The sequence below is a fragment of the Lissotriton helveticus genome, chromosome 10 (assembly GCF_964261635.1).
Source record: "Lissotriton helveticus chromosome 10, aLisHel1.1, whole genome shotgun sequence".
Classification (NCBI taxonomy): domain Eukaryota; kingdom Metazoa; phylum Chordata; class Amphibia; order Caudata; family Salamandridae; genus Lissotriton; species Lissotriton helveticus.
Window position 1 is genome coordinate 301,975,471 of NC_136071.1, and position 24,651 is coordinate 302,000,121.

Sequence of the window (24,651 nt, forward strand, 5' to 3'; positions counted from 1 at the left end):
AGAAATGCTTGCCACATAATTTGATCCTCCATTTCCGCATACCTCCATTGGCCCAGCTAATCGGTTATAAATTTGTTGTATGATTGATCAGTGGATGACATGGAGCCATCTCAAATTGAATGCTTTCAAAATCAAAATACTCACATGTGGCGATTGGAAAAATGATTATTCACTCGCCACCTGGCCTGAAGATCTGGGAACAATGCCCAAAGTATCCAAGGAAGTAGGAAACCCTGGAATTATCATGGACTCCAAGCTATCAATGAATGCCCAAGTGGACAAACTAGCAAGATGAAGATTCATTACTATAAAAACTCTGCGACAAATCATCCCCCACCTAGGATTTCTACACCAGGTCAAGGCTACTATCTCTCTTGTTCTGTCTAAACTTGATACGCCAATAGCCTCTATCACCGATCATCTTTAACAACTATGAAAAGACTACAACAGATTCAAAACTCTGCCGCTAGACTACTCTTACATGGAAAGCCACAAACCCACATCTTCCCTGCCTTGAAGGCACTGCATTGGTTATTGGTTGCCAGACGACCCACATTCAAGTTGCTTTGTATCATCCACAAAGCGATACATGGAACAGGACCACTCTTCATCAGGAATAAAATCACCAAATACATTCAACAAAGGAACATCAGCTCTAGATTGGCATATTACCTCAAACACCCACCGTAAAAGAAAAGAACCATATGTGGCACATCCTTCTCTGTTTAAGCAGCCAAACTATGACACTCTTCATCCCTAAACCGAAGATCCACAGATAACTACATTATCTTTAGAAGAATACTCAAGAGTTGGCTCTTCCCCACGTAACCACCATGCTAAAACATAGATGTGTGGCGTGCCCCTGTGTATGTGAGCATTTATTTGGACTATTTGTGTGTACCTACATATGTGTATTCCTTTATATTAACATGTATAATAGTTGTGTTTGTAAATGTAAAGATATTCCTTCTGCTTGACAAGTATACATAATACTCAAACTTATATTATTCTGTGTTTAACATGTACATAGGTCACTGCATAAATAAGTACATTTGTATCATAACTATTTATCTATAATTGCTTCACTATTGAATTACAAAAAATATGTATTAATAATAATAATAATAATAATAATAATACATTGGCTTGAAGTACAGCAACACTTGAAAGTCTAAGTTTATTAAATACAACTTAAATCTACATATATTACATTCCTTATCCATATATACCTTCCATGTACTTCTGTTCCTTTACATTTATTACTTTATTTTTAATTCAGCATCTCCTATGCACTATCCAATATCTTACCATATACTTTTCTCAAGATATCGTCTACCACCACTCTCCGATTCATCCCAAACTGCATTCTACTACTCTCTCCAATGCACTACCCTATTTTTCACCCTATACCTCTCCCAATATATCTGCTACATCAACTCTCTGATCCTACACAAATCCCATTCTACTACAATTATCCCCAAAATAACCCTTTCTAGACTCTTCCCTCCTCTGCCCCTCCTTGCATCATCTCAAAGCTCTTTTACTATGCAAATCTCCCAAACAAGCCTTTTTAAACCCTTCCCTCTGACTCTCCCCCCTCCACAACACCACTACTCATCCCAAACCGCCTCCTACTGCTATGATCTCCGAAAAAAACACTTTCTAGACCCTTCTTTCTTCTATCCCTCCGCTATCCTTTTCATTCCAACTAACAGACTCTCATGTTCATCGCGCAAATAAATGTAATAATTCCCTATACTAATTCTCTGCTAATCCTGTTTGGGTTCCGGAGTAGGGTGATACCCACCGAAAAGTGCTTGAACACCTCATCAGAGGGTAGCAAGTGCTGATAAATGCAAACCCTTCCCTCTTCTATCCCTCCACTATCCTTTTTCAATCCAAATAACAAACCCACATGTCCTCAGCTCAAATTAATTTCATATTCACCTATACTAATTTACCACTAATCCTCTTTGGGTTCCGGAGGAGCGCGCTATTCACCGATAAACGCTTTGACTCTTCGGCAGGGGTAGTAAGCACTATATAATTGTAATTACAATTACAATTCATTAAAACTACAAAGTTCACCAAACTGTAAAAACATTAAAGCCAGGATTGTGCATGGAAAAACTCTCTCTAAAAACGCAACTACGACAAAAGCAGGCAACCAACATGAGGACAGCATTATCTTGCACAGGAGTTGGTAAGACTGCATAGAACACAAGAAACACATGCAACGTGGGCGGTGTCACTAATAGAATTGTTCGCCAACGTATCCGTTGAATCAATCCGTGCACCAGAAGGCTTTTTGGTTCTTCTTCCTCTCCTTTCTCTAGCCTTTTTTTCTCCCGATTGCTTCTGCATTCCCGAGCTCAGATAAAGAAGCTGTGGGGCAGATGAAAGGAGAAAGTGCAAACAACATCAAGTCAGGCTTTACTATGTAAATACTTCTGATTTCTGCCTATTGGTGAAGCGTTAGAGTGTGAAAATTACAGCATGATACAATTTTGTTTTTGTACATATTTTTTATGAACACACATATTAAGTAAGGAAGGTAAAGGATGACAACCCAGCGTTTCCTATTTCTATTGTACACTAGTGAGCGCTAGACGTAGAATGTATGTACAGAACACAGCCAGTAGAGTAGCAAGGATGCCATGGGCCCTGGTCAGGCAAGGAAAATGGCCCCTTTGACTGCTGTTAGAGTAGTAAAATGCAGCCATCATAGGTTTCAATGGCCCCCCAGGGCTCTGGGGTCAGGTGCCAATGCACCTGCTGCAACAATGAATGCTACTCCTCTGCACAGTGATTGGAAGGAAACAAAGCTATTGATGTGTGAACTGCACAGGCCCAACCAGCTACTTTGCTATGCTCTCCTTTCCCCTGCACATCTCCAATGTGTCACCTACTTGCCTTTTTATAGCGTGACCGGAAGGAACATTATATGGCAAACCTTTTAAATTTACCACATAGGAGCAGCGACATATTGGATGCATAGTGATGTCAAGGTAACAGATAGGTCTACCAGGTAGTTTAAGTCATCTATGAATTGCTGCTTAGCTGCAGATAAATACTCCTCTTCTTTGTCTACTAGCCACCTTGCCTTTTGGCCTAAGCTTTACTCGCCTGGGTGCTTATTTTGAGCCAGTGGTTATCGGTGGCACCACAGTCACTCTTTTTTGGCCACCAGCACTTTTTCTGCATCAAACATTTACAGGAGCATAAGAGAGAATAAACACTTAAAGTGAAAGAGGAAGAGAAAGACAGAAATCCCACCATGAAGGGAGAAAGCAGGAACCCACATGTGTGATGGAGGGGCAGGGAGTGTCTGGTACTAGATTAAATAGCATGAGGTAAATTCAAGACTACGCAGCCTTGGCATTGGGCACGCTGACATTTAATTGCACTGACCACGGGTTCTGAGCAGAGCTTTGGGCAGTGGCACTCTTTCTTTTCCAAATTGAGCACTGGTTTGTCTCTACAGCCTCCCTCACCATAGTCCCTATTGCTGTGACCATGTGGAGTAGTTCCTTTTTCTCCACATGTACTCAGGAAGGTTACTTCCTCACCCCTTCCAAATTGGCTTCATCAGACTACTTTTGTCCCGCTAACTGTGATATGGTCCTTCCGGTACCTCTTTCAGTTTGACTCAGCATCCTCTCTGAGCGCCCTGTGATCATCCTTCAGGCACCTCCCTCCACCCACCTCTAACCACTGCCAGGTAAGCTGGCATTCAAAGAATTAAGTGAGCAGTTTGAGACCACTCACGCTTGCTTGCGGTCCTTCACGTGATAACTGAATTGTTCATTCATCCTTCTCCACTCTTGCCAGTTGCTTCCATTTGATGCCACACATGACTGCATGACTGCCATATTGAGTGAGGGCTCTCCAACCACTCTGTTGGTCGGTGCTCCAGCTACCGGGCAGCCACCAATGGCCACCATGTCTTGAATTCTGCTTTTGTATCTGACCTGTGACGGTTGCTTGACACATTTGCCAAGAAACAAATAGACGAGAAACTGACAAATCCTGTCCAGGGAACGAGAGAGACTACAGGAGCTCCTTACACCGAGAAAGATGGAGGGCAGACTGAGGTGTCTGGATAGCGAGGGTCATAAGCTAGCTCCACCAGTGCACACTTTAGATAGGGTGTTTTCTCCAGTGACCTTTTAGCAATTAGGACTTGTTTTTATCTTTCACCATATTCTAGCCAAACTCTCACATAATTGTTTTAGACACCCTCTCCATTTGACCAATATTGATTGAGTTACCTCATTCCCTTGCTGCATTCATGTCTGCATGGGACAACTATGACCAGCCACACCATCCCCACCTCTCTCCAGGGACTAAGTTCTAGAAATGGTTGCCGATTCTAATGGCCAATTAAAGCACTTCCTTCAGATTGTGTTTGTGCAATTAAACACCTCCTGGGTATCTTCCGTGGCCAGCTCAGGTTCCTACCAGGGGAAAAATAACCCAGGTGTCCAACAGAGCTTTCAATTATGCTCACAAGTTCCCCAAGGTGAGACAGGAGGTCTATAGACCATTAAATTCTGGCAAAGAAATGCATAATCACAAGGACCTGCCCCAGCAAAGGTTCTCCTTAGCCGGCTAGAGAAACTTGGTACTCGCTCCGGTTTGCTGCATTTAGCCCCACGTTCCTGCTGCCTTTTCCAATACCATGCACATGCCTATTAATATGATTCTGAGGATTCAATCCCTCACTCCAGATGACCAGGTAAGAACCGCTTTTGGCTTACCGAGTTGCAGCCTTGTCGGAGCTCCCCTTGCTCTTTCAGCTTCCACATTATTTGGACTTGGATGATGAATCCATTTTTGTCCTAGCCACACTGGTGCATCCTAAATCCAAGGAATTATCACCTGTTCACCATATGGCAGAGTTTACAAAGTACTCGCTTGCTCACTTCTTAGAGTAGGGGTCAAGGCTCAACCGCCTGGGCAAACAATCTCTTCCCTTGAGGTGAATTGTAACATGCTGTCCTTGTTGATATTCTGCAGAGACCTCGAGGAAGGCTATGGGCACTCAGGTGCTGCCAAGGTCATATATTAGACCTTTTAGGCCTCTTAGTTCAACTCCTCATCAAATTAAAAGAGTGTTTTCTCTCCCCTGACCCCCGTGACTCTGAGATGCTGGGTACAGTGCTCCCTACGACCATGACCTTGGGTGATGCCAATGATATCATTGCTGAGGACTGTAGCAAATCCGTCCATATGCAAATGGACTGTAAGATAGGATATCACACCCTCAAATCAAATGAACTACACCAATGACCTCCTCTCTAGTGAACATTTCTTAAACAAAATCTTCAAGCATGTCTTAACTTGTGCAAACTTGCATAAAGCCCAGAGCAATATTTGCTGTCTCTTTAACAGGAGATGTGTTTTGGTGAAACCAGCAGCAGGCAAGGGCACACTGCGGTCAGCTGAGATCCTCCAGGCTCTGGCCATTTCCTTGGCCAAGGCATGGCATCCTGTGGCGTTCCTCCTAACACCCATGGTTAACCAGTTCTTTCTTCAACTGAAGAATCTGAGGAAAACAAAGCACAAGGACTCTCCACCCCCCCACAGGGATAATCTACTCATCAATTCAGGCAATCTTCCCAGGACCATTTCACTATGCCCTCATCAACATTGGAAAGCCCTTCATCTAAAGAGGAGCTTCAAATATTTGGATGTAATTCTACTGGATGACAACTCTTTGAAATAGCTTTGATGGTATTTGAACGACATAGAGGTGTGGAATGAAAGAGCATCTATGATTCTCATTTAGAGGCCTTTCTTGAGTCAGGTGCTGGCAGTCTGGGCTTGGGCGTGAATCTCCAGTGCTATATAATAGGAAGCTGTTGGTCCTGTGAAGAAACCTGTCTCCAACTCGTCTGTTTAGAACTATTGGTAGCGATGTTTACCATCAAGAGTCTCACCAGGAATCCCTGTCATTGTAACATCCTTGTCCCGATGGAAAATGTCTCGTCCATCCACGTCAACAGTCTCAGAGGAACCGGGTTAAAGAGCCTGGCGACATTAGCCAAAAACCTCTGTACTACCTCACTCTATATGTGGAGTTCCTCCCAGGCCTCCCCAACTCTGCAGCCAACAGGCACTCAAGGAATCTTTGAGACTCCAGCAATTAAATGGTGGATCCCATTGTCTTACAGACACGCCTCCCCCTTTGGGGCTCCTTGGAAGTAGACCCTTTCACCTCCTGTCTGAATCACCAACTTCCATTCTTCATGATCTGGCACTCAGATTTGGCAATCTGGGCAGTAGATGCTTTTCTCAAAGTGTGGAGTCTCTTTTCCCTCAATTCAACTCAATTCACAAACCATGGTACACTTTCACTGTTGTTTGTAATTTTAATTACTTCTTGTTGGCCCTCCTAAGAGGGATTTCGCCCAGCCCTCAAGTGTGTAAAAGGTTTTCCACAAGCTCTGATTGATCTTCACACTGTCCCTTAGGGTCTCATAGGGAATTGCCCCTCACTGCTTCTCCAGGGCTACCTGCTTCTTCTGGTTTGGTTGGTCTTGGAATCAAAGACAATTCTTAGACCTTTCTGCAGAAGCTTTGATGTTTATTTTTGATCCCTGCACCAGGTGATCCTACAGGTTGGCCTGGATAATGCAGCTGGACTGGTGCCTGGAATGGATTGTAGATCACTTTGCTTCCTCCAACTTATTGGATTGTTTTCATGCAATGCCCTCTCCTACCAAACCATTAACATTTAATGCTTAGCAATGGGAAAATATGCATTGGCTGTAAGATGTTGAGAGGCATCTAACCGACTTGCCTTTTTTTGCCGCAACACTCTGCTACTTGGGAATCCAAAATGATCCTTGTCTTCCTAACTCGCTGGCATGTTAATTCAGAGCTTCCCTTAAAAGAATTCTCCGACAAGCTGGCTGCTATCTTTTGCTTGAAGTTAGAACCCTGACATTAGCAACAGGGTTTTCTCCCTCATGCTATTATCATCTGCACATCTGAAAGACCAATTGTTCTATGGTCTACCAGTATTTCCCGGCCTCCCTCAAGTTGGATGTTACGTGCTACTGAAAAGAATTTGCGAGACGAAGTGAGGCTTTCTGTGCCTGACTGTTTCTCTATAACTCCAAAGCACATTGGGGCAGATTTATGATAACTGGCGCATCCCCAGGGATGCGCCAGTTATTTTGCGCCGCTGCTCCGCCACCCATGGTGCGCCGCATTTACAATGCGGCGCACCATGGGGCAAAAACGGCACAGATGCGTGACGCATCTGTGCCGTAAAGGTGGCGCATTGCTGGAGTTGCGTCGCAAGCGCGACGCAGCTCCAGCAAGGCTCGGGGGTGCCCCATCTTTACAAAGCTGCGTCAAGACCTACGCCTGCTTCAAGCAGGCGCAGGGTTTTGACGCAGCATTGGCCTGAAAGTGACTGAGTGAAATCTTATAGATTTCACTCAGCCACTTTTGCGAGGCGCACCTGCCCCGGAACGCCCACCCTGCGCCGGAACGCCCACAAGTGGCGCAGGGCTTTACAATGTGACGCATCTGCCTAGATGCGTCACGTTGTAAATGGGTCGTAGGGATGCGCCACGTTTACGCCGCAGTTGCGTGACGCAAACGTGGCGCATTCCCAACATAAATCTGCCCCCTCATGCTTAAGCCTATTTGATACCTTTAAATTACTATGGGGCAGATTTACCAACCCCATGCGCCGCCGGTGCATCACGTTGCGTGACGCACCGGTGGCGCAGCCTGCTGAGTGATATTTACATGTTTTTAGCAACAATATTTCAACCGGATTCAGTGAGGGAGGCAAATACATGTGCATGTACAAGACATTACAAGGTAGCGAAAGAAGGAGAGACTCCCAATATCATTTTTGAAAAAGTGTACGTAGCATCATATATTGAATTCACACTTTATACAGGATAGTTGTTACAGCACTGTTGGCATAAGATGTGGCGGCAACCCAAGGGGGCTTTGTGCACTTGGTGCTTGTGAAACAAAGAGTGACGGCGCGAGTGACAGGTGGGAGAAACAGCAAAGGACGTAAAGTGACATGGTGAAGAACAATATATACAGAAGCAATGGTTCGTCATCAATGAATGGAGAGCAGATAGTTGCTTTTGAACCAAAGTTGAAAATGTGCTGTGAGTTGCGCTGTATGTTGGGTCGACGGCGTTTCGATCCTATCAGGTCAGGATCATCATCAGGACCGGGTGGCCAATTTTGGGAAGTGCTGTATGGGAAAGGAGAGGGAGAAATGAGGGTCGCGGCCGGGGATAGGACATGGGCGAAACTACTGCGGTGTGCCTCTGCGTGGGGGGGGTCGGTTGGTGGGGCAGAGGGAGGCATAGGACGTGGTGGGGTGGGTATTTTCCTCTTCTAATGTGTGCTGCATTCTACAGCACACATTAGAAGAGGATATCACCTTAATTGATTGTTTTTGTGTAGAAAGGTGCCCCTGCCTGCACAAAAACAATCTCCCCATGACGCAGGCATCCTTGCAGCATGGTGCACGGGTGCCTGCGCCAGTGCATGGCAGCAGATTGTGCGCCAGCGCAGGGGGAGGCACAGAGATGCAACTTATTGTTGTAAATATGTTGCATCGCTGTGCTTCGAAACTAACGCACCATGGTGCAGCAAAATGACTTGTTGCACCGCGCTGCGATAGGTTGTTGTAGATCTTCCCCTATATTTCTATTATGTCACTACTGCTAACTGATAACATTATGAAGATTCTGCATATCATTTTGCCTCGTAGTCGTTAATAAAACCATGATTATCCCTTCACAATCTATGGGTATCTCTGTTTCTAGTTATTTAACATGTTCAAGATACGCTCAGTTCTAACTCCCAATATAACCAAAGTACTTGTCCATTTCTTTCAAGCCTTGGAAACGGTTTCTCCATACCCCTGGGTCTCTCTACCTTTTCTATTTCCCTCTTATGTCTTTTTTTTAGTTCCTCGTTTCACCTGGTTCTTAATCTCCCTTTTTCCTCTCATATCTCTCCTCAACATGTTTAAGTATCCTGATGTCTTGTCCTTTCCATCTTTAGCATTGCTTTCCCTTTTTAATGTTCACATTAATACATGGTCTATCACCTCTTCTTATCTCTGCCCTTGTTCAACTTTATGTCCCTCATATCCTCTTCATTCCACCTCCCAAATCATGTTGGTTCAATCCTCCCTCTTACCCGTATCATGTGCACCTCCTTTATAGATCCTCATCACTGGAAATCACTTCTTAGCCTGGCCTACTCTTCGAAACGTTTTTGACACCCCATGTCTCTCTCAAAGCCACCTTCTTCCCACATATTTTCCTGTCAATTTTCTACCTGCAGAACTGACCAGTTCTTAATTTTCATTCAATTTTGTATACTTTGTGTTTTGTGTGTTACTGTGAATTAATGTACCAGTTAACTCCCTACGACCAGTAGTAGTAATTGGATAAATAAATACATTGTACTGAAGGATCAAGCAAGACTCCTAATGGAAGAAAAAGGTAACTATTGGACAAAAGCACTGGGCCTTACAATGGCTTGTGCTATGTGTATGCGCTTGCTTAAAGCGATTTGTACTCAAAGTGTTTGGTTATATTGTTGCTGCAATTTGTTTTTTATCTATGTGTGAAATAACAAAATAAAAATAAACCAATAACAAACGCTTCACAATTTGACTGTCCAATCAATGGTTTCCAGCACGTTTCTCCAGGAAAAAGGGAAGCTAGAATAAGTACATTTTCATGCCATTGTAGTATAAATGTATTAGATACCATAATTAGAGATAGACAGACATACCTCTGCAGATGTGTTAATTTGAAGAGACACGCATTGCATTTTGAAAAGTCTTTAATGTATTAAAACACTAAAAAGTAACACCTATTTTTCCCCACAACATAGTCAGTCAAATCTCTTTTCTTCTGTCCACTGTGCCTTCAGAATCAAACGGCAATAGTAGGAGAAATGTTTTTGCAAAATTCGTAGCAAATTTCTAGGATAATATCACAAAATTGGCATAAAAGACATTTGCAAACGTATCTTATTCTCAAATAATTTAAGAGGCTCAATATAGTGAGCCGTCTTCGAAAGGTTAATATTCAGGTTCGTATTTGAGATCAAAGTACCCATTCAGCTGGCAGTGCGCTCTCTAGGAATGGTCATTGGTATTATATAACTTATGGCAGTGGTGAATTCCACGGCCTTTCAAAGTGTAGAAAATTCAGTGCAAAAATCTTTCATGAGAACTTGTCCCGCCCAAAAACGCAATCATGAGAAAAGTGGAGAATATCGGCTGAAAATAAAGGGCCTTATTTATGAAGGCCTTGCGCCGCCGGTGCGTCACTTTTAACATGGGAAAAAGTGACGCACCGGTGGCGCAAGGCTTTCATGAATGAGGCCCAACGTTTCTTTAACACGAGTTAGTGATATTGCACAGAACACAAGTGAGACATTGAGCTCGGCTACTTCCTTCAAGAAAATTTAGCTTTGGTTTGTCCAGTACATTTTTCCGTAGTCCAGAAGGATTTTCAAAGTCCGTTTCTTCCCTTTGTTCAGCCACGTTTTCTCTCCATTGCTTCTGTCTTTCCGAGTTCACAAAAAGAGGCTGTGGGACAGTAAAAAACAGTGAAAGTGCAGGCACCATTAAAGTGAGAAATGACAAGTCAGCAGGTCTAACTTCTGAATACTGTATGTATATATGAACATTTGCTAATAAAAACTGTTGAAATAAAAAAAAAAACTTTGTCCAGATCTTTCGCCTTCCGAGTGCGAATGGTTTCTATTTCTGTTGAGCTGTTCCCAGATGGAGTATTGGTCCTCATGTAAAGTGCTCCAATACCGTTGGGTCAAGTTTGGGCTATCTACAAACAAAATCTTTGGGCCATATTAGCAACAAACTGAGATAAATATCGCAGAGCGCGCTTAGCGTGAAATTTCTTATCACCAGCTATCGCTGGAATATATTGCCACGCTGTATTAGCAACAATTATCGCTATGACGATATATATTCCAGCGATAGCAGGAGGGACGGGCCAACATCGCGACAAAACCAGTGATATTGCATGGGGAAGGGGGAAAACCTTGCTGATAGGACCCTGTGGTCGTTATCAGCATAATCCACCCCCCATGTTTAGGTATGATTAAGTCAGGAAAAAAGCAGGTGTTAAAAAACCGGCGATGACCCCGGTTAGCTCGACTTTTCACGTTGCTAACCCGGGGCCAGGTCCTCCTTGCTAATAGGCGATAGGCCTGTTAGCGGCTGTTTACCAGGTCTGTTGGTCAGGAACGCCTACTTTGCATGTCATTAGCGATAAATATCGCTGACATACAAATCGGCACCCAAACCGGTCACTTAAGTCAGAAAGCTGTCGTTAAATGCTGTTAGCGACAGCTTGCTGATAGAATCGTAATAGAATTATTGTCGCTATAGCGGGAAAAGGTTCGGCTAAAGTAGCGAAATTGCCCTTGCTAATATGCCCCTTTGTTTTAAGGGTACTGAGTTTGAAATTTATTGGCCGCAAACAGGGATAAAAAGTGGCCATGTTGAAGTGTCTACTTTGTTCAATGTGCACTGGTCCGACGTGTGTAGTTATTCTTGCTCACTAGAGCTTTGGGTTTAACGTTGTCGGATGAGGCAGGCTTGCTCTCGAGTCCCGGAGTTCAAGTCTGGGTCCAGTGGGCTGATCGGTTCTCCTGTGAATGGCTTGTACCACCTGAAAGTTTCTCGTATTTTTGCAATATGCTCTCTACTCTACTGATCTAACCATGATTGACAGCGGCGGTTTGCACTTGGAGCACAGATTTTAGTGTTCCTATATTTCTAAAGCCCCCCCAGGTGTTAGAGCTCTTCATAGTAAGAACTTTATTTACCTACATTTTCATATCGGGTCCAAATATGTGGTTATAGTTACACGATAACTGCAGGAAATAAACCTTTATGTATCTGCTGTTATCTGTAAATTATTTTCAAATGTGGGGGAGAGGATGTAGCCTTATTGCTAGAGCAGTTGACTTCAAAGCAGGGGAACGGGGTTTGAGTCTAGGCACCGATGCCCAATAATTTGCGCAAATCACTTAGATCTCCCTGTGCCTAAAAAAAAAAGGTGTTCTCAGGTAACGAAACTGTGCTCATGTAAAGCGCTCCGATACCCGACGTCTTGGGTCTAGTTCGCACTATGTGCAACTCTGTAAACATTTTTTTAATTACTATCTTTGGGCGATGTGTGGGCGTCGCGCGCCGTTTATTAGTTATTACATTCCTGATTTGGGTGGTTTCCAGTGTGCTCACCAAGGGGTATATTATCAACAACTAGCGATAATTTTTGTCTCTAACTTGTTTAGAGACAAAAATTATCGCCGCACATCGGCGATTTTTATCGCAGATAAACCTTGCTATTAGCAAGGTTTATCGCAAATGCGATAAAAAACGCCCGCAATGCATGAATATCGCTGAAAAGTCAGCGATATTCATGCATTATCGAGCATATGCTCTTAGCCATGTTATCCACCTCCCATTGGATAACATGGCTAAGAACTGCTCAGGGCAGGTGTTAGCTTTTGGAGATATTCGCCCTTAGCGCAAATATCTCCAAAAGTTAGTAATAGGAGATAGCGATGTTAGCGACTGTTTCCAGTCGCTAACATCTTGGCACGCCCACTTTGCATATCATTAGTGATAAATATCACTGACATGCAAAGTGGGGCCCATGATGGTCGCTATCTCCTATTAGCTGTCGCTAACTGGTGTTAGCGACAGCTTGGTAATAGGGAGATAATTTTATCTCCGCTTTCTTGGCTTTTAAAGCCAAAAAAGCGGAGATAAAACCCCTTGATAATATACCCCTCAGCTATTTACCAACAGTTTGTTCTTCATTCTCCGAAGACATATATGATCTGGGACAAATGCAATTTGGAAGAAACAGGCGTTAACATGTTTAAAATACATGCAACAAACAGGTTCACCCAGTTGGTGTACACGTTAATATTTTGGGGAATTTATATAACCGGGAACGTGGATTCTAATTTATGCTAGGTATAACTTTCTGCATACAGTTAGGAGCTTAATGATTTTAGATGTTCGTCCTCGTGGTCACAAGTTCAACTCCCGGCGAGGCACACTTAGCCTTTCATCTTGGCGGAGGTACACAAATAAACACCATTGATTTGGAGGACTAAACTTCCGTTATCCTGCGCCAATATGCCCATTTGGGGGTGAAAGTGCACAGTGCAGATATGTGTCATGCTAGGTGTCAGAGTTATGGAGGGGTTGTGGCTACCTGGTAGTGATCCTGTGCCAGTTGGGATAGTGGTTGGAACGTTTTCCCAATTGTTCGGTCGTAGTACTGAGGTATAACATTTCTTGGTTGTTATCTTTATGGTGTTCTCATGGGCCGGTTGACCGTCTGGGGTGATAACTCATCCATTGCAGAGGCCGGTGTTCAACCTCATGGTCACAGGTTCAATTCCCGGTGGGTACTTTTAACTTTGCATCTTGGCGGTGGAGGACTAATAAGCTACTTTCAATGGGGGAAATTAACATCTGTTGGTCAACCCCTAGATACCCCCCTTGGGGGGAGGAAGTGCACGGCGTAAATACAAGTCATGCTATGTGTCAGGAATATAGATGGGCGGCGGTGATCTGGTAGTGACCCCTTCCCGGTTGGGATGGTGGTTTAAATGTTTTTCAGGGCCGGACTGGGAACCACAACCGGCCCTGGCAAAGTGCTTGGCCCCCCCCTACCCACTCGGGGGGTTGGAGGTGCCGCCGAGCTCTTTGCCGGAGCCGGTTTTCGGCCGATTCTGTTACTGGGCCGATTTTGCAGCTACGCCGCAAAAATGGCCCTGTAACAAAAACGGCCCCCACCCGTGCGACGCACCGGGGGATTGCCCGGTGCCCGCTATGGCCAGTACGGCCCTGATGTTTTTCCAACTTTTCGGTTACAGCCATGAGGCACAACAATTCTTTGTAGATATGCTCATATGTTGCTGTTGTTCTCGTCCAAGGGTTGACCGGGTGGTGTGATTCATATTCGAAAGAGTGATACAATGATTTCTATTAATCAATGCAGATATTGTCAATGCGGGGATCTGCACCACTTCGCTAGGGCTACAGCTCAAGGTTAGTAGTCCTAGCTATAGAAAATAAATAAACCGGCTAGGGGGTGCAGTTGGTTTGGACTGTTCACGTAAGCAATTTTAAGGTATCTTTCTGCCACTTATTCCAAGATAAAATTCAGGACTTGCGTTAGTTACAATTACTTATGGTGCAGTTAGCCAGGAGCGGTGCATCCATTGGGGCGTTGGGGCGTGGCCCCCCTGCACGCAGCCGCCCGCAGCTCCGACGTTTCTGAACTTAAGTAAACTGAATAGTTTACTTAAGTTCAAAGATCGACGCCGAGGGAGAACTGACAATGCATGGCAGTCAGCATGACGTCAGGCCGCCCACCCCCTTCAGAGACTGAAGGGGGTGGGCGGTCTGGCGTCATGTTAACTGACATGCATTGTCAGACATGGGGGCAGCAGGCAGCAGCACAACACAAGTGCGCATGAGTGGGGACGGAGGGCGAATTTTCGCACTGTGCCCACTCATGCGCACTTTTGTTTTTACTTGTTAGCGCATGCCCATTAGGAGCCCCTCGGTCTCCTAATGGGCGTGCTGCGGGCGAGGAGTAACTGTGCCCTGGCGCTGCAGATTGGCTTAGGGGTTGCCACTCAGTGCTGCTATTCCTGTTCCGGTTCCTGTTTGAAGATGAGGCGCCAACGCGGACCAGGAGCAGAGGCAGTCAGGTAAGTTTTCTCAATGTTATTCTCCCTTGACAGCCAAAAACGCTACACACTGCAACAGGCGCATTGACCCACGGTTCTATTCTGGCTGCTGCATCTAAACCCACTTTCCTTTGCTGTGTAGGCTGTTGCAGCGACGAACAGCCTACAATAACACCAGAGTCTGTGGGGGGCTGCTTGCCTTCTTGGGTCTGTGCTGAGCACCCCCAGCTGCTCAGAGGCCCCAGCTGATGTGGTGTTATGTACTGGAGTCTGTCACCAGGCAATGTCGGGCCTAGACAGGCTGAAAGACATGAAACCTATTGAGTGCAGTGCATTGAAGGGTGAGTGATGTCTGTGTGAGTGCAGGGTCAGCAGTGTGCCTGTGTGAGTCCAGGGTGAGTGATGTCTGTGTGAGTATAGGGTGAGCAGTGTGCCTGTGTGAGTCCTGGGTGAGTGATGTCTGTGTGAGAGCAGGGTCACCAGTGTGCTGGCTTAGTGATGTGTCAGGGAAGGGTGAGTAATGGGTCTATGAGTGCAGGGTGACTGTGCCTATGCGGATGCAGGTAGAGAGATGTATCTGTGCAAGTGCAAAGAGACTTGTCTGGCTACTCCCAGAGATGTATTGGCCAAGATACCTCTTTCTCAAATGTGCTTGAGAATGCACCATTTGCCCACTCTTTTTTCAAAATGTTCTCGTGGGAGAACCCCCGAATCCCTCATAGGTGGTTGGGCCTCGCTCGCTGCGCGCGCTCGCCACAGTACAGTATTTACGCCACACCACTTTCAAATGTCACCAGCCGCCCCTGCAGTTAGCCACGGGTTAGTGGCACTCGGAGATCCCAGTTTTATAGTGTATCAACCCAGTTGCTGATGCCCTCTTCTTTTACAAGTTAACAGAATACGAAGCACTATGGGTTTTATAAGTTAACAGGATACAAAGCACTTTGGTCGCAAGCAAACGGTCAGAACCTCAGTTTTACCACAGTATCACCAAACGTCACAAAGACACACCAAAGCAGCTCTGGTGCGGTTTGGCCTGGGCGCTAGTGCGTCAAAAGGGTGGCAAGGGGTCAAACCCTCCAGTGGGAGGAGTAGCCAATGTCTAGATCATCACTCCAGGGGGGGGCAGTGGAATGCCGGTACAGCACTTTATCCCGTGGAGGTAGGAAAAAGTTTGTTATCTATAACTTTACAGTGGGCTCAGCTGTTTCAGCGCATTATCACCAAAAATGATGTCCTGGCGGCGCCCTACAGAGCCTGCCTTTCCCCCTATCATTAAGGTGCTTCATTTTACAAGCTCATCCCAATAGCGTGTAAAATCTATTGATTTTATAATCCGTAGGCCATATGGGGAATTGCTAAGAATTCCCTCAAAATTGAGGTAGCTTTACTTAATTGCTACATATTTATATACAGATTTTCTCTTTTCCTTTAACTGTCTGCAGTCTATCGTGAGGACTTATGGTGTACAATACAATTAGCAAGGATGGGGACTTGGAGAAGAGATGCAATTTTAAAAGCTCACCCCAATAACAGGGGGCATTTTGTTTGGAGATTAATACACAGGTTATGTGGGGAATTGTCAGCAGTTTAGTAAGGACTCATCTTGGGCCTTGGAAAGGAAATCCATTTTAAATGCTAAGCTCAATAATGTGTAGAGATTTATTGGGCTTTGCCTATTCGGGGCGTTGATTAATGGCCACATATTTATATGCAGTTTATCTTTGTTCTTTTAAGGGTCAGGGGTCATTAGTGTCCGCAGTTCCTGGAGGACTGATGGTGTGCAACACAATTAACTAGCGGCCCCATGGCAACAAATGCGTGTGAAACGCACATCTCAGCAATGGTGGTGACCACGTCCCAGCAACGGGTGGTGAGTTACTTCAGGCATACTCCACAGGCAACAGGGATTACTGGCTAATATTTCAACAATTGAGTGGCTTTACTAAATTGTCAAGCATTCATATGCAGTGTTCGGTTGCATAGCAGCAGTTCTTCTGGAGGACTCATGGGGGCTACACAATTAATATGGAGTGGGCCTTAGGAAGGCGAGCCATCTTTTTAAAAAAAACATCCATCAAACCAGTGCAAATTTATAGGGCTGGAATCAACAAACATTTTTCTGCAACTTTCTTTCCTTTTTAATAGCAAATCCCTAGAAAGGGTTGCAATTTACTAGTGACATATCCACAGGTGAGTGGTATTTCGGGAATCCATTTACGTTATGATGGCTTTATTCCATGGCCAAGGTAGGTGCAATGGGAGGACTGACCTGCTGGTGGTACTGGATCCTACTGCCCTATCCCGCAACGTACGGACTGAATACAACCTTGGGGAGGCTGCCCGATTTCAGGCACCCGAGTGGGCCGGTGCGGTATGCGGTGCCCTGGATTTTAGGTAATGCAACGGTTTGCTGTAGCACTTTGGGGTCTGCCAGCACAATGTGCACAGCTGAGTGGTCAGTCAACTTCCATGGTAAGGCAAAGCTCAAATGTAGGTATAAGGTGCTGCCTAATTTTTTTACTGCCCTCAACATATTGTTGCTGCTAAAGTGTACGTCCAAAACGGAAGTTCATGGGTAATGTCGTGCCTGATTTACTTAATGCCTTTCACTGATTGATGTGGCTAAAGCATAATGCTGTGAATAATTTTATATATCCCAACAGTATGGTTTCTCCTATTGGTCTGTAATTCTTTGAAAATTTAGGGCCAGAGTCCTACTTTGGGGGTGCCAAAGCCTGGACAAGGGGGAAGATGAGGTCTTCTAATCAGGCTTCCTTTCATACATAAAACCCACACTGGCGAAAAATAGGTGGCATTTAGGGTTTCTGTCTCCCACATTGGCACTTCAGCGGTGGCAACAGCACCCCAGTAATGGGCACAGCCCGGTACGCATACGTTAGGGTAGGCATTATTTGGAGGCAGAGCAAAGCAGCATGTCCATTAATTTGGGCGGAGCACAAAGGTCGGGATTATGCCTATGGGCAGGTACGCCCAGGGCCGAAGTGCAATACGGGACCCAGGTTAGTTATGTAATCCAACTATTTATTGTAGTACATAGGGTCAGCTGGCACCAGGTGCGCAACTTGGCGGGGCTGTAGGAGGCAAAATGGAAAATCCAAGTTCTAGGGTTTGGCCAAGTTAAGGTTCAAATGGTTGGCCTTGCCTAATTTTCCTTACAGCCATTAGGTTAAAGTCTATAACATTCCAGGTTACGTTGGGTTGGCTTAAACAAGCTATACAATCAAACACCGTTCCCCATTGTGTCCCTTAGTCATTGAAGATGGTCGGAAGGAGCTAATCTCATTAGGAAAGCATCTATTGCAGGAGGCCTGGTTCACACATGTGGTCAGGAGTGATACTGCAAATAGTATGGGCTGAGGGTGTCCCTGTTCAGGCAATAATAACATTGGTAGAGCTGAACCATTTCATTATAGAAATCCTGGCGGGTGCCGCAACAGGTACAAATGGGCACAACGTGCTCTAGTAGATGTAAGGGACCAGTTCCGCATAAGCCTTGTAACCACATTATACTGGTGGCAATTAGGGAGCACTGTCAGTGCAGAGGGGGGGAGGGTGCATACACCGGGTAGCTTCTCACCCTGTGGTGGAGCACTGACAGTTAACAACAAAGGGGGATGCACAATAAGGGAAGTTCAGCGACTGGATGGACCCCAGGAGGGTGTAGGATCCATGTGTGCAGAGGATAGGCGGAAAAGGAGGACTGACCTGCCGGTGGTCCTGGACTTTACTTTCCTAACCCGCAACGCATGGACTGAGTAGGACCTTGGGGAGGCTGCCTGTGTTCAGGCACCCCGATGGGCCAGTGCATTATGCAGTGCCCTGGATTTGAAGTAATGCAACTGTTTGCTGTGGCGCATTGGGGCCTGCTGGTGCAATTTGTGCAGAGGGTAGGCAGAAAAGGAGGACTGCCGGTGGTCCTGGACTTTACTTTCCTAACCCGCAACGTTTGGACTGAGTAGAACCTTGGGGAGGCTACCTGTGTTCAGGCACCCCAGCGGGCTGGTGCGTTATGTGGTGCCCTGGATTTGAAGTAATACAACTGTTTGCTGCCGGCAATGTGCGCAGATGAGTGGAGAGCTTGGCGGGATGAGTCGGTCAAGTCCATTGTAAGGCCAAGCTCAAGTGCAGGTGAAATGTTGTGCCTAATGTTCTTACTGCCATTGACATGTTGTTGCCGCTAAAGTGTACGACCAAAACTGAAGTTGAAGTAATGTCGTGCCTATTTACTGTATGCCTTTGACAGGCTGATGCGGCTATAGCATGATGCTGTGAATAATTGTATATATCCAAATAGAATGGTTTTCTCTTATTGATCTGTGATGAATTACCTGGTTTGATGAGAATAAAAGGCTACACTCTGGACAACATGCTCTGACTCTCAGAGTTATTGAGAAAGACAAGGGGTTGGGCCCACTGGGTTGTCCCTATGCGCCGGAGCTGGCAGTGCTTTACATGGACCAGTATGAACAACGATTCATATACAATAACAACCCATTTTCTGACAATATAAATCAATGGTTACGATACATCGACGACGTCTGGCTCCTGTGGCAGGGGAGCCAGACCGAGTTAGACCAGTTCCATGCATGGTTAAACTCTCGGCACAACGACATAAAATTCACATTGAACTCCAGCCAACAAAAAATGACTTTTCTAGACGTCACAGTAGGCATCGGCGATGGAACGCTTTCTACAACAATTCACAAAAAAGATACAGACACAAACACTATTCTGCATTATAAAAGCTCACATCCACAATGCTTAAAAGAGAATTTGCCCTACGGCCAACTGCTAAGGATAAGGCGTAATTGCACAAATACGTCGGATTTTGAGACGCATGCTTCGTCATTCTGCGGAGAAATGGCGAAAAGGGGTTATCCAAAAAAATTGCTTTCTCACTCCAAAAAAAGAGCAAGATTCATCCCTAGGGAGACTCTACTACAAGTGAAAAAGAAAGAGGAGCTTGACAAATTGGTTTGCGTGTCGACCTTCGGTCAGCACACGAACCAATTCAAGCGCATCATTCTTAACAATTGGCATTTACTCGAAACGTTGGAACCTCCACTTCAAAAACCAATTTTCGCCATGCGGAAAACACAAGCATAGGACAACATCTGATAAAAGCTGACAGCTCCATTCCAAAGCAGAAAAGTGATCTTATAGCACAGTGGAATTTAAAACCGATTTGTGGGCATCACAAATGTGGCAATTGTGTCTCATGTGCAGCGACATTGGAAGGAAATGTTTTTTCCCATGATGGTGTGACATGGAAACATGATGTATTCACAAATTGTAGAACTAGGAACGTGGTCTACGCTGTGGTGTGTACGTGCAATAGAGTGTATATTGGGAAGACAACTCAGGCTGTCAATGCAAGGATCACGCAACACCGTTCACGGATAAAGAAAAAAGTATTGTCTGCTCCAATGGTGGAACATTTCGTGAACAATAATCATAGTGAAAATGATTTCAGATGGACTACATTGTTTTGGATTGACCCAAAACACCACACTAATGTCGAAACAGCCTTACTTCAAAAAGAAGCTTATCTGATCATGAAATTCGATAGTGTAAATAAAGGGCTCAATTGCCTTAGCGAAATAAATAGAGCGTGAGAATCACATAAAATACATAAGTTTTGCACAACTACCATTCCCATAAGACACTATTCAGTTCTCCTGGCCCCACACGCCCCAACAGGTCACATGAACATCACATGACCTGGTTTCAAACTCAGAGAGACGAACGCGACTCCCGCGAGCAGATTGATTCCGCGTCTGTGTGCCAAAGAGACACGTTTTCAACAGTGCAAAACGAAGGTAGGCTCGAATGTAGTTAAGAAAGATTCAGGCAACCTTTGTGCAAGTGACAACAGCGAAGTGATTTACACACGCTCTCGTACCGCCTTTATGTCTTTACAGAACTAAATTCATTTAACATAAAGCAGCGGTAGCTAATTCCGCTCCGGTTGGGTCGTCCTTAAAGTAAGTTTGCCACTGATTATAAACTTACAATTGACACTAAAATGTTTAAGATCCACAACATATGTCCATATATTTTTGCAGAAATGTGATCCCCACGAAGAGAGTATTTTTGGCACGAAGGCAGTAACGCCGCCCAAGTGAAACCGCAAAAGGTAAAACAATGCGTTTCATTCCCCTCCCCACCCCGCTCCATCAAGTAGCATCTAGCAGTACAATTTTCTAAAAAAAATGCCCCACTCTATTTCAGCTAGCACCCACGGCAGAGACCACAGTTCACAACAAGTGCAGCCTTGGGATATGAAAATACCAGGTATGCTGCACTATGATGCAATCATTGTAAATAAGTAATGGATTGAGGACCCTACAGCTAAAAATCCCCCTTGTTCTTTTTGTTTTGTAAATAGTTCTCATGGACCAGACTCACACTGCCCTGATGAGAGTCCTTTGAGTTATACAACGGGACTCGAAACGAGTCGGCATTTTTCTTTTTCAACGACATTAAATGCCAGCGATCTATGTACACTGAGTAGTTTACATTTCCCTGATTTGTATATAAGCGGATTGACTTTGTACTGGGTTGATACATTCTCTAAAGATTTTTTCTCCAATTTGATGGTTTGATATCCATCATTGAGATTGTAATACTGAGTAACAATTCCATGTTTTATCAAAACTGTGAGCACACTGTTATTGTTATTTGTTCACTAATGTGTTTATTCCACTGTAAATATTTATGATTTGTTTTCCAATGTGTGCAATGTGTCACTATATGGCAATACATGAAGTTGATGACGTTCTTTGGTTTGTCTGTACAAAATAATCAAAAAATCAAATTGAAAGAAACTGACAGAATTCAATGTCAGGATAGACTAATAAATTTTGGTTTATCCCAAGTTAACATTCATTGTGTAATTCTTAATAGAGGTCTAGGTAAACCCCCCCCATTTCTATATATCTCAGCGTTATTGGGCATAGCGAGGTAGAAAAATGGCGGAAATGGTGATGGGTGAATGTCACGTTGTGCGCATACTATAAGGCAATCCCGCCTCCGGACAGGCCTTTTAAACTCTAGTCAGTTTTTACTTTTTCTTATATAAACCCCTCGCACCCACTCCCATGCCTGTTTTTTTCCTCTCCCTAGACGGGTGTCAGAACACAACGTACGGTGAAAGCGATGTGAGTGTAACTTTTGTTTTCTTCAATTTTGCATGCTATTTTGCTTTTACATTGTTATTTGCACTTTTCTAAACTCATGCTGGCCTCACTGTAGTGCTTGGTAGGTTGCGTCCTTGCCCTGCTCGCGTGTGTGCTCTCCGTGCATGTGCTTGGCTGTTGCGGGAAGCATTCTAGACGGTCGTGCACAGACTTAGACGACAAAGAAGACTTGAGGAACAGGGAGACCATGAGAAGCAGGAGTCTTACTTGGTGCAGTCTCAGTTCCAGTCAAAGTCCAATGAAGTCCAAGTGTCAAGACGGATGAAAAAGTGACGTAGTTTCAAGTTTGAGTTTTGTCCCATGAAGAATCTGAGGACCCACCCACAGGTAAGCCCTTAAGTACCCTAAGGAAAGGGTTGGAACAACTCAGGGATCCCTCCCGGAGAAGAGGCTGGACAGAGGGGGATACTCCCATGTCCTTTGTCCAGTTTTGCACCAGAGCGGGATCCAAGGGCTCTCTGAACTGGCTCAAACTGGAGTGTGCAAGGAGGGCACCAAATGTGCCCTTCAAAGCAGTCTTGTGGCGCTGGCAAGCGCCCCCACCCCAGCCCAATACACTAGGTCCTGTCTGGGAGGTGGTCACACCTCCCTGTGACAGGAAAACTATTGTTGTACTTTCCCAGCTCGAGCTTGGCTCAGCAGCAGGAGGGCAGAATTGTGTCTTTGGTCGTCAGCAGACCCTGAAAGACTGTTACCCAGAGTACAGGGGTACCCTATGGAGCCCCCAGTAGATGGGATCATACTTCCAACACTGGAATCGGTGTTGGGGTATGACTCCAAGATGTTTGATACCAAACATAACTGGGATCGGTGCAACCACTATATAATAAGACACCTCGTAATGACTGATGCCCACCATATGTATTAAAATAACTGACTGCATTTACAAAGCCTGGAGAATCGACTCTGGAGTTTGTAGGGGGTGTTCTGCTCATGTCGGGATACTCTCACACTTATAACGAAGCACCCTGCCCTCAGGACGGAGGAGACTGCCATAGGGATGACTTATAGGTTTAAAGTGCAGTGACCTCAGATATAGGGAAACTTATCTCTGTTGAGAGAGGTGCAAACACAAACTCACACGGGCTGCAATAGCAGGCCTGTAGTCACAGTTTCAGTGGACTCGCATAGGTGACATAATACACGCTGCAGCCCATGGGAGACTCCTGGTGTACCTTTGCCCTGGGTACCTTAGTACCATATACTAAGGACTTACAAGAGTACACCAGTTCCCAATTGTGGAGGTACAAAAGTACTTACCAGCATCACTTTAGGGGAAAAAGCATAGTTGGTGGGGTCCTGATTAGCAGGATCTCAGCAGATTAGGTCAAAACCACACTGACGCCAAACAAAAAGTGTAGATAACAATGTTAGAAGGATCCTACCTTCCTACAGGTGGGTTGGGAGGATTGAAGTGGATTGGGGTGAGTGCGGTAGACTGGATTGGTTTCAGATGGATTGGATTGAGTGGGGTGGATTGGAGTGAGTGGATTGGTTTGGAGTGATGTGGGGTGGATTGGAGTGATGTGGGGTGGATTGGAGTGAGGTGGATTGGATTAGAGCGGGGTATATTGGAGTGTCCTGCACTGCATAATTTTGAAAATTACACAGAAGAAAGAAACAATGTTGCTTTGCAATATAAAGTACAAGAAATTCATCATATTTTGAGAACAGCGCCCATGAGTAAAAACAAAACAAAACATGAGTGCGAAGTGAGAAAAGAAGAATTGGAAAAATAAAAGAAAGTTAACCATAGAAAATAAAACTTTGCAATTTGGTTTGTCCTGCTGGGCATGTTTTTGCCAGTCACTTGGCTTCTGTTAGCGGGACACTAGAAGTAAAAAAAAAAACCAATACCACAATCGCATGTCGGGAGCAGAGGACGGGCACTGAATCAGTGCTTGTTCCCTGCTCCACACAAAGGAACAGAAATGATGCTAGGCCTGCAGTGACTAGTTAAGAGAATGTAAAGAAGAATGCCGTGCCTGTCAATAAATTGTAAGCAACAGGCAGGCTTCAAGACCATTTTTGTTAACAACAGTGTCTCACAATCGATACGCATGCGCTAGCAAATGTTATCGCAGGCTCAACCCTAAAACACGCACTGGTATGTCACTTTTCTCCCTCATCTAGTACTAGTATTATACTTCTTTTACATCTTCACAGAGTTGGTGAACAGGTGTTTGCCCTCACCCCCTCCATCTCTGGGGGAAGTGACGTGAAGTGACATTTGACATGACACTCCTACGCTTTCTCACGACCTAATAAGGCTAATAAGAAGGAAGAAATCAGCTTACTGGGACGGCAGGCCCTTCTTGCTGTCATGTGCGCACATGTTGCCTGACCAGCGACTATATACTTTTAACGTTATCTACAGTGGGACTGGCCTATATATTATTTGGGTGCTTCTTTTGAGATACTAGTCCCTCTGAAAAGCAAACCAAGTGCAATACATGCCTGAGGCATACTAATGTATTAATAACATATTGCCTCTTGGAAGTTTTACATATCTTAACACTATGTGGACAAAGGTTTTACCTCATTAGTACCACACTGACACCAAAACGCAGAAATAATCAAAAGAAAGGTGACCACGCAACCTTAGTGGAAGGGTCTTCCACTGTGTCACCGCACTTTTGGTATCTTTTGATCTGGGTGAGCTAGA

General features: G+C 44.8%; 1 protein-coding gene across 1 annotated transcript in view; it reads right to left on the reverse strand.

The window, feature by feature from the left end:
- Positions 1-1,146: 1,146 nt before the first annotated feature.
- LOC144783764 (uncharacterized) overlaps positions 1,147-24,651 on the reverse strand; it is a 108,315-nt gene continuing 84,810 nt past the window's right edge. The window contains exons 3-4 of the mRNA XM_078662456.1: positions 10,502-10,603; positions 1,147-2,385 (exon numbers count right to left, since the gene is read on the reverse strand). Coding sequence (XP_078518582.1) covers positions 2,185-2,385; positions 10,502-10,603 — 303 coding nt within the window. The 3' untranslated portion in view covers positions 1,147-2,184. The remainder of the gene's footprint in view (positions 2,386-10,501; positions 10,604-24,651) is intronic.